The sequence below is a fragment of the Neoarius graeffei genome, chromosome 14, assembly GCF_027579695.1.
Source record: "Neoarius graeffei isolate fNeoGra1 chromosome 14, fNeoGra1.pri, whole genome shotgun sequence".
NCBI lineage: Eukaryota > Metazoa > Chordata > Actinopteri > Siluriformes > Ariidae > Neoarius > Neoarius graeffei.
Window position 1 is genome coordinate 3,149,881 of NC_083582.1, and position 9,926 is coordinate 3,159,806.

The following is a 9,926-nucleotide window of genomic DNA, read 5'->3' on the forward strand; positions in this document are numbered from 1 at the left end:
TCATCATTTTTAGGCCTATTAGGGCATGTGCGAACCAAATGCCCCATTTCCCCACATATAAAACATTTCATAATTGTGTCAGACGTAACAAACACAACGTAGTCGGAGTCGTCAATTTTGAAACGAAGGGTTATATTAAGTTCATCACTGCCATTAAGTATCATGTAAACCTGACGGCGAAAAGAGACAACATGTTTAAGAAGAGGCGATTTACAACCAAGCGACATTTTAAAAATCTTTGAGACCAGCTTGCCATGGCGAGAAAGCTCCCGTTCGAGCATGCTATCAGGGAGAAAAGGGGGAACATTAGAAATAACGATTTTCTTCGAAGGCAAACTTAAAGGCAAAACCATGTGGAGTACGCCATTGAGCACCACTCCCCTTTCGACCATTACATTCGCAAAGTCAATGCGTTTAAAGAAAATTACAATGGCTCTATTCATCCTCGAGGCCGACGCCATGTTCTCATGACCAACGATATCACCCACTGCTAGACTGCACTCCTCAACACTGACATCCGCAACCACCTTAACGCCATGACGGCGTGATAAGGTTGTAAAATCCATGGACCCTCCAGAGGAGGCCATGGCTCCGACCAGCAAAAGCTGGATACGGGCTCAGGGGACAGACCCGTCCAAGAGAAAGTGTGCCTTATGCAACAGTGAAATGTACATTAAAAAAAATACCGAACAAAAGGATCAGAAAGAAGGAAAGTTAGAAAGCCACAGAAGGGCACGACGCTCACAGCACTCACCAGCACGCCCACTCACTCACGCATGCGCACACAGAGAGAGAGAGAGACAGACAGACAGACACAGAGAGAGAGAGAGAGACACACAGAGAGAGAGAGAGAGAGAGAGAGAGAGACACACAGAGAGAGAGACACACAGAGAGAGAGACAGACAGAGAGAGAGACAGACAGACAGACAGACCGACCAGACAGATAGTGAGAGACAGACCGACCAGACAGACAGACAGAGAGATAGACAGACAGACCAGAGACAGACACAGAGAGAGACACAGAGAGAGACAGACAGACAGACCAGAGAGAGATAGACAGACAGAGAGACAGACCCAGACAGACCAGAGACAGACAGACCAGAGACAGAGAGACAGACACAGAGAGAGAGACAGACAGAGAGACACAGAGAGAGACAGACTGACCAGACAGAGAGAAACAGACAGACACAGAGACAGACCAGAGAGTGAGACAGACAGACAGACCGAGAGACAGACAGAGAGAGAGAGAGATGTTTCCTGTGTGTGTAAATCTGAGTTTAAACTCCTCCAGATGAACAGGACTGAATCAGAGGTGATGTTTGAAGGATATTGTGGCAGTTTGTGTATTTTGTGCAGTTTATAAAAGTCGCGTTCACGTCTCTGAGTCTGATTTATTCAGATCTGATTCTGCTATAAAGTGTTTATTTGCTTTGTGTATAATCTGTGTGTGTTTATTGTTCTAAAATCCTTCTAAATTTGTTTGTGTTTCAGCTGAACGCGGATATCGTTCCAAAAACAGCAGGTCAGTGCAGAAACACCCGTCATAAAGGATATTAAAATGAAAATTTCATCACTGTTACACTATTATTGAATTTAATTTCTCTTTTCTCTTGGTTTCATATCAAATTTATGGAGTAATAATACATTTATAAAGTACTGGAGCCCATATGGAAAAAAATCATATTACAGTACATTTTGATTAAAAAAAGAACGAACAAACAAAACAATCAGTATCACAATAATCCAGGTTTGCAAAGAAAAATATTTAAAAAAATTTATCAATCCAGTATAAATTTCAGTCCTATTTTACTTGAAGTTGTTGAAATATGGAACAAAACAGGATGAAATAATTGCCATAAACTCTCTGTTTACTGTGTAAACAGGTTCTGATGATGATGAGAGTAAACGTTCTGTGATGTGGTTTAGTTTCCTGTGGTGATGTTGATGTTATTTCTCCGTAACCGTCGTTCCTGCTATAATGCCGCTTTTCCATTACAAACGCGGCTGAGCCGTGCTGTGCTGAGTTGGGCTGAGCCGTGCCGTGCTGAGTCGGGCTGAGCCGTGCCGTGCTGAGTCGGGCTGAGCCGTGCCGTGCTGAGTCGGGCTGAGCCGTGCTGTGCTGAGTTGGGCTGAGCCGTGCCGTGCTGAGTCGGGCTGAGCCGTGCCGTGCTGAGTCGGGCTGAGCCGTGCCGTGCTGAGTCGGGCTGAGCCGTGCCGTGCTGAGTCGGGCTGAGCCGTGCCGTGCTGAGTCGGGCTGAGCCGTGCCGTGCTGAGTCGGGCTGAGCCGTGCCGTGCTGAGTCGGGCTGAGCCGTGCCGTGCTGAGTCGGGCTGAGCCGTGCCGTGCTGAGTCGGGCTGAGCCGTGCCGTGCTGAGTCGGGCTGAGCCGTGCCGTGCTGAGTCGGGCTGAGCCGTGCCGTGCTGAGTCGGGCTGAGCCGTGCCGTGCTGAGTCGGGCTGAGCCGTGCCGTGCTGAGTCGGGCTGAGCCGTGCCGTGCTGAGTCGGGCTGAGCCGTGCCGTGCTGAGTCGGGCTGAGCCGTGCCGTGCTGAGTCGGGCTGAGCCGTGCCGTGCTGAGTCGGGCTGAGTCGGGCTGAGCTGTGCCGTGCTGAGTTGGGCTGAGCCGTGCCGTGCTGAGTCGGGCTGAGCCGTGTCGGGCTGAGTCGTGCCGTGCTGAGTTGGGCTGAGTCGAGCTGAGCGGGGCTGTTGGAGTTGCATTTCGACTACAACCGCGCTGAACCGTGCTGGCTGGAAGTGGGTGGACACATTGGGTGGAGTTAGCGAAAGTGGGTGGACGTCATGTGATGTCGTTAAGTGGCGCAAACAGTGACATCAGTGACCTTTTAAGTGGTAGTCTCACGACCCGGATAGTAAACAATAAACATGGAGGAGGCGAGGCGCATAAGGCTTCAGAAATTCTCGTAATTCTTCTTCTTCCAGGTTTGCGGTGTTTACAGATCCCAGCGCGCTCGCGGGGCGTGTGGGCATGTGAGGACACTCCTCCTCACCAATCAGTGCACAGGGGAGTGTCTCCTCATGCCCCTAGCCTCACTCGGCTCGCTTTGGCTCGCTTCAGCCCCACTCCAAAACCGTGCGAGTTTTGGGTGCTAAGCAGGACTGAAGCGAGCTGAGTCGTGCTGTTCTGAGATAGTCGAAACACGAGCTGTGTCGGGCTGAAGTGAGCTGGAGCGAGCTGAAGTGAGCTGAAAAAGGGTAGTGGAAAAGGGCCATTTGTGAATATAAATCAGAACAGATTTACGGACGGTGCAATGTGATTGGCTGCTGCGTTGGAGAGGAGGCGTGTCTGTCACTGCTCTGTGTGTGTGTGTGTGTGTGTGTGTGTGTGTGAGAAACATGTTTATTCACCGTGTCGTGTTTGACATGGAGTGTGAAAGACGTATTTTGTCTCGTGGTGCCGAGCGTCTGAAACTTAAACGCTGCTCTTTGAGGGTTGACGGTGACTGTTACCATGGAAACGGGTGTTTAGCCCTTTAGCTTTCCCTCGCTGTAGCTGGAGCGACCTGAGCAGTTATTTATTTGTTTGTTTGTTTAATCTGCACATTATTTACACCGAGTCCAAATCTGTGTTTCGATCTGTTTCTGTTGTAGAGTTGAGTAATGCGACCATTAATTCCATCATAATACACTTTTTTGGACATGTTGTGGGTATTTTTTATATCTTTTCTAATAACAAGTGCAGGAGAGAGTTCTCCACTGATTTTCACTGATTGAATCTTTAAACTGATGAAACCTGAACAGGTTTTTGTCTGGAGTTTGAAGGTTTTATTTTGAGATGAAGCTCCACTCAGCTGCTGTCGGTTTGTTATCTGTGTCTCACAGAAATGTCTTCATGGCATGCGGTGGTGTTTTTGTCGCCCTGAACTCAACACACAGGAATGAGTAACTGCACTGTGTGTGTGTGTGTGTGTGTGTGTGTGTGTGTGTGTGTGTGTGTGTGTGTGTGTGTAGAGAATTTCAGAGCTCTGTGTACAGGAGAACATGGCTTTGGATATAAAGGCTCCATCTTCCACAGAGTCATACCGCAGTTCATGTGTCAGGTAATACACACACACACACACACACACACACACACACACACACACACACAGTCTCTCTCGTTCATTGTGTGTGTGTGTGATGTTTATTGTAATTTACTTGACAGGCTGCGACTCGTTAGCTTCCTTATTAAACTATAAAGGAAGTGAAAGCAGAAAAGTGGTGAAGAGTCAACCACTGTCTGTCTGTCACACACACACACACACACACCTCTCTCGCTCGTTCTTGTGATGACATGATTTCTGTTCTGTAATCCGTTGTGACTGAATCAGACTGAAAGCTGTGCTGTTCCGCTCTCGGTGCATTGTGGGTAATTTGGAGGTGAACAAGGCGAGGCAAGAAGAGCGACGCCTTTGTCACATGTACACTCGAGCACAGCCTGAAGCACACAGTGAAATTCCCCCCTGCATTTAACCCTTCTGAAGCAGTTCTGAACCCTTCTGAAACACACACACACACACACACAGAGCAGTTGGTTTCCTCTCTTTCGGTTCTTCAGTAAACGATTCAGTTCAGAATGAGATCTTTTAGCGATCATTCCAGTTTGATTCAGTAATGATTCTTTAGAAAATGATTTAAATTCAAAGATGAATATTTACGTGTCGTATTTCATGAATACAGTCTGCTAGCAAATGATTCATTAAATCTCAGAGATTACAGTTCAGTAGTGATTCGTTAGAAAGTGATTCATTCCAAAGTCTCTGATTTCACTGGAGCATCTGTAGAAAATGATTCAGTGAATCCCGAAGACTGAAACTACAGTCTGATTTATTCATTTTGTGTGTGTGTGTGTGTGTGCGTGCGCGTGTGTGCGTGCAGGGTGGTGATTTTACGCATCATAATGGTACAGGAGGGAAGTCGATCTATGGCCCGCAGTTTCCTGATGAGAACTTCACGCTGAAACACACAGGGCCTGGTGAGCACACGTTCACTTTCTCATTACAGACACACTCCAACACACTCGCAGAATACACACTTTTAACTTTATATTAAACAAACAACCGTATTAACTCTGAGTCTTTATTACCTCCGCCAAGGAGCTTATGTTTTCGGTAGCGTTGGTTTGTTTGTTTGTCTGTTAGCAACATTACAGAAAAAGTAATGAACGGATTGCTCTGAAATTTTTCCCAGAGGTGTGACTGGGCACAAGTAACAATCCATTACATTTTGGCGGTGATCCGGATCACCTTCTGGATCCCGGATTTTTTAAAGAATTCTTTATCATTGCGAGACGAGCTGCTTGGCGGAGGTCTGCGCTCTCCGAGTGCTTTTCTAGTTTCTCTTTATATCAGAAAACAAACAGTTTATAATAAAATCATTATTCAGAGGATGTGTGTTACATTGGGGTTAGTTTTATTACTATTTTTATGCATAAATATGTAAATATCAATTTAAATATTGTATTATAATGTTACACTTTTATAGACTTTATGCAGTGTGTTATATTGGGTTTAAAATGTGTTTGTCTTTTGTAGTTATAATGTACTTAATAATGAATTAATTGTGTACTCCACCATTTTATCTCTCTATCCCTCTTTGTGAACGCATTTCTATATTTCTGCATAAATATGACCTAAAACATCATCAGATTTTCACACAAGTCCTAAAAGTAGATAAAGAGAACCCAGTTAAACAAATGAGACAAAAAATATTATACTTGGTCATTTATTTATTGAGGAAAATGATCCAATATTACATATCTGTGAGTGGCAAAAGTATGTGAACGTCTAGGATTGGCAGTTAATTTGAAGGTGAAATTAGAGTCAGGTGTTTTCAATCAATGGGATGACAATCAGGTGTGAGTGGGCACCCTGTTTTATTTAAAGAACAGGGATCTATCAAAGTCTGATCTTCACAACACATGTTTGTGGAAGTGTATCATGGTACAAAGAAAGGAGATTTCTGAGGACCTCAGAAAAAGAGTAGCTGAGGCTCATCAAGCTGGAAAAGATCACAGAACATCTGTAAAGAGTTTGGACTCCACCAATCCACAGTCAGACAGATGGAGGAGATTCAGGATCACTGTGACCCTCCTCAGGAGTCGACCAATAAACATCACTCCAAGAGCAAGGCGTGTGATAGTCCGCAAGGTCACAGAGGAACCCAGAGGAACTTCTAAACAACTAAAGACCTCTCTCACATTAGCTCATGTTCACGTTCATGAGAACACTGAGCAACAACGGTGTGCATGGCAGGGTTGGAAGGAGAACGATACCGCTCTCCAGAAAGAACATTGCTGCACAATGACGGTTTGGACAAACCAGAAGGGTATTGGAAAAAATTTTGGACAGATGAGACCAAACTAGAGCTTTTGGTTTTAAATGTTTGCGTTATGTTTGGAGAAAGGAAACGCTGCATTCCAGAATGAGACCTTTATCCCGTCTGTGAAACACGGTGGTGGTAGTATGAAGGTTTGGGCTGTTTTGCAGCATCTGGAACAGAACGCTGTGGTTCTGCAGCTACAGATCTGCCCACGTTGTTTAAATGAAAGGTGTGAGATTGGATTATTTTCTCATTGTGACGTACTCCATGCTGTACACACACTTCATTCTTCGTTCACCGTTCTACAGGAGTGTGTGCTGTACATAAATACAGAGTGTATAGGTATTAAAGGAAAGGTTAAACAGCATGCGGAAGGTTAAGTTTAAAAGGACCAGTGACGTTTTGTATTATTTCTGATTTACGCAGAGCTGCTGTGGAGGCTGGAGGGGTGGAGCAAGTGTTCAGGACACAGTGCAGGTTTCTGTGGTCATGTAGGAACAGGTTGGAGTTTAGAGCCTAGACCTGACGATGTGCAGGTATTAAACAGGGAGGGTGTGTTAGCTGCTGCCTGGAGGGGGACGATGTTCATATAAGCCTGGGTGTGGCATGCAGGACTGTGTTCTCTACCAAACTCCCTCTGTGTGTGTGTGTGTTGTAGGGGTTCTATCTATGGCCAACGCAGGACCAAACACCAACGGCTCCCAGTTCTTCATCTGCACTGTAAAAACCGAATGGTACGCTCCTCTCTCTGTGTGTGTGTGTGTGTGTGTGTGTGTGTGTGTGTGTGCGCGCGCGCGCGTGTGCTGATTAAACAGGTACTAAGGTGAACCCATGTGATAAGTCTGTTTGATTTGCGTGTGTTTTTATAAAAAAAAAAAAATTCTGCAAAGTGACTCTGAGGATGAGTTGATTCTTTTGAAAATGATTCAGTGAATCATTGAATTTTAACTCTTGCCCTGTTCTGTAGATGATGAGTTTTATTATTAAATGTTAGAGTTCATCCTGACTCAGTTGAAAGGTTTTCTTCACCTCTTGCCCTCACCATCTCGAGATCAGTCCCCCCGTGTCACCCAGACGTCTGGGGGTGAGTCGCGAAAGAAAGACAGGAACCCCATGAGTTCGCAATCTTTATTCACAAGTCCCCCATGAGACGAGCGAATACAGGGGATTTTATGTGTGTGTTATCTGTAGATGAAGTGACATCACTGTTTGTTTGATATCTGTCTGTGTGGATATGCAGCTGTGGGTGTGTCTGACATCATTGCAGACCTTGGTGCTGTTCAGACACATTTCTGATCAATAATACACATTTCATATCGAAATAAGCAGAATGTTCCAAAAGATATCAGTGTTGCGTCTCGAGCAATGTGTCTAGCTCAGACAGAAGGTCACTTCTTGAATGCCAGAGACAGAAGAATGCATTCTTGGTCATTGTAAACAAAACAGAGGGTCACAGACTAAATCCTTTACAATTAAGGATAAATCCTTACAACTATCCATCCCCACAAGGGAACAAATCCCAACATCAGTTAAATTCACTTCTTTCTAAAATCAACCTCTCTTTGATTCAGATCAGATTCTTTAGAAAACAAATCACTTTCACCACACTATGATTCAGTTCTTCAGGAAGTGATTCAGTGCCGTTTGGAAACTTGAACAACGATTTGATTTGTTGATCAGAAAAAGATTCAGTGCATCAGTTCACAGAGTTCATTATGAGTTTTGTTTCATTTTATATCATCTGAACTTTTAGGAAGGAAATGATTCAGTGAATCATGAGATTTCATAAAAATTAATCTGACTTTTTTTTTTTTTTGAAGAAAATTATTTTATGTGATATTGAATCTTAAAGTTCAGCTTTAACCAGAATTTAAACACAATTTAATTTCACTCTGTGGCAAAAGATGCACTGTATATTATAATAATAATAATAATAATAATGCAATCATGAATTTGACTGGATTCAATTTGATTCTTTAGGAAGTGATTCAAATTTGACTCTTTTGATTTGATTCTTTCAGAAATGATTCAGTGTGTTCTGAAATCTCAGATTCTACGATTTGATTTGGTTCTTTGGAAAATGATTCAGCACAAATCGAATGCCTTGTGTGTGTGTGTGTGTGTGTGTGTGTGTGTGTGTGTGTGTGTGTGTGTGTGTAGGTTGGATGGGAGGCACGTGGTGTTCGGCACTGTGAAGGAGGGGATGGAGGTGGTGAAGAAAGTGGAGGCGTTTGGGTCTCGCTCTGGGAAACCCTCCAAAAGGATCATCATCACCGACTGTGGAGAACTCAAATAACACACACACACACACACACATGCTCACACACACGACGAGGTCTTGGGTTCAGTGTATGTTTTACTAAAAAACACTTCAGCATTGAGAATACCAGCCAAAACCATGGGCCTCGATCCAATACATTTCATAACATGCCCTCGTTCACTGCCTTGCCCTTCTGTCCTTGAGATTTTTTTTTATTTTCCTGGTTTAAGGATAGCTGATAAATATATTCAGGTTGGGTTTTATTCCTCCAAACAAAGTTAGCTAGCTAACGCCGATAGACTAGCCGTAAGGTCGTCTGCTTTAGTGAGCGTCTTTTCGCTCTGTTGCAAATTTCCCCGAATCAGACTCACTATCTTTAGAGAAGATCCCTGAATAGAATTAGCCTAGCTAGCATTAGCACTGAGGAGTTTTGTGTTGTAAGCTGTACTGAAATGCAGGGAAATGCCTTGCAAACAAGAGCAATAATGCAGATTAGCGTGGGATTAATTTACCGCCGTAACGTAGCCTGTGAATCGTGGATCCGAGCCGAGTCTGGATTCAATAACCCTGGATTATTTAGTGCTCAGGTCCTGAGTCTCCGTGTTAATGTGAATGTTGTGTATCTGTGTTTTGTGAAGCCATTGCTCAGGGACAAACCCCCCATTTACACCTGTACAAGTGGGCGGAGCTTCGAGTGAGACCGGTGTGAGACACTGGTGGACATTTAAATAGCAGATTGAATTTGAGGGACAGTTTCAGTGTAAATCTCTGAACACCGACGAGGGGGACGTTTCAGTGTGTGTGTTTACTGTGTATCTGTGTGTTTGAGGTAAATGTGGTGTTTAACCTGGATTGAATCCTGCTGGACTTTAACTTGGAAATAAAATAAAAAGCTAACGCAACCTCCTGACCTGCGTCAAGTGTTTTATTCCTCTGAGACCACAGCGATTTCCTCACTGTTACAGTGATCTGTTTATTAAACACACACGTCGTATGTTTTACCTGTTTAATATCGTGGAGCAGTCAGAAAACAACTTGGTGCCTTTTGTCGCTTACGCTGTAGCAGCTGTAAACACTTGTTCCATCACCAGCGTCTCTTTTACTGAGAAATCACAAACACCTCTTTTTAACCAACAGGGAATGGGTTCTTGACCCAGCTGCCACTTTCACCAGTTTTGAGCGGAACTTGTAATCAAGGATGCGTCTTGAGCAGAAAGCGTGGCACAATTCACAGCGGGAGTAAACAGTAGGATCAAAATGGCGGTGTGCATTGATTACCTCCGAGCTTTTGTTCTGTTTTTACAGATGTTTGATTTTGGTCCATTTTTCCTGAAGATGCTTCTCCATCACTG

At 44.2% G+C, this 9,926-nt stretch overlaps 1 protein-coding gene across 2 annotated transcripts in view; it reads left to right on the plus strand.

Annotated features, from left to right (window-relative positions):
* Positions 1 to 9,484, plus strand: part of ppifb (peptidylprolyl isomerase Fb) — a 31,243-nt gene extending 21,759 nt beyond the window's left edge. For both annotated transcript variants that reach the window (XM_060939129.1, XM_060939130.1), the window contains exons 2-6: positions 1,492 to 1,522; positions 3,966 to 4,054; positions 4,872 to 4,968; positions 6,973 to 7,048; positions 8,475 to 9,484. In XM_060939129.1, the coding sequence (XP_060795112.1) occupies positions 1,492 to 1,522; positions 3,966 to 4,054; positions 4,872 to 4,968; positions 6,973 to 7,048; positions 8,475 to 8,610 (429 nt within the window). In that variant the 3' untranslated portion in view covers positions 8,611 to 9,484. The remainder of the gene's footprint in view (positions 1 to 1,491; positions 1,523 to 3,965; positions 4,055 to 4,871; positions 4,969 to 6,972; positions 7,049 to 8,474) is intronic.
* Positions 9,485 to 9,926: the final 442 nt, after the last annotated feature.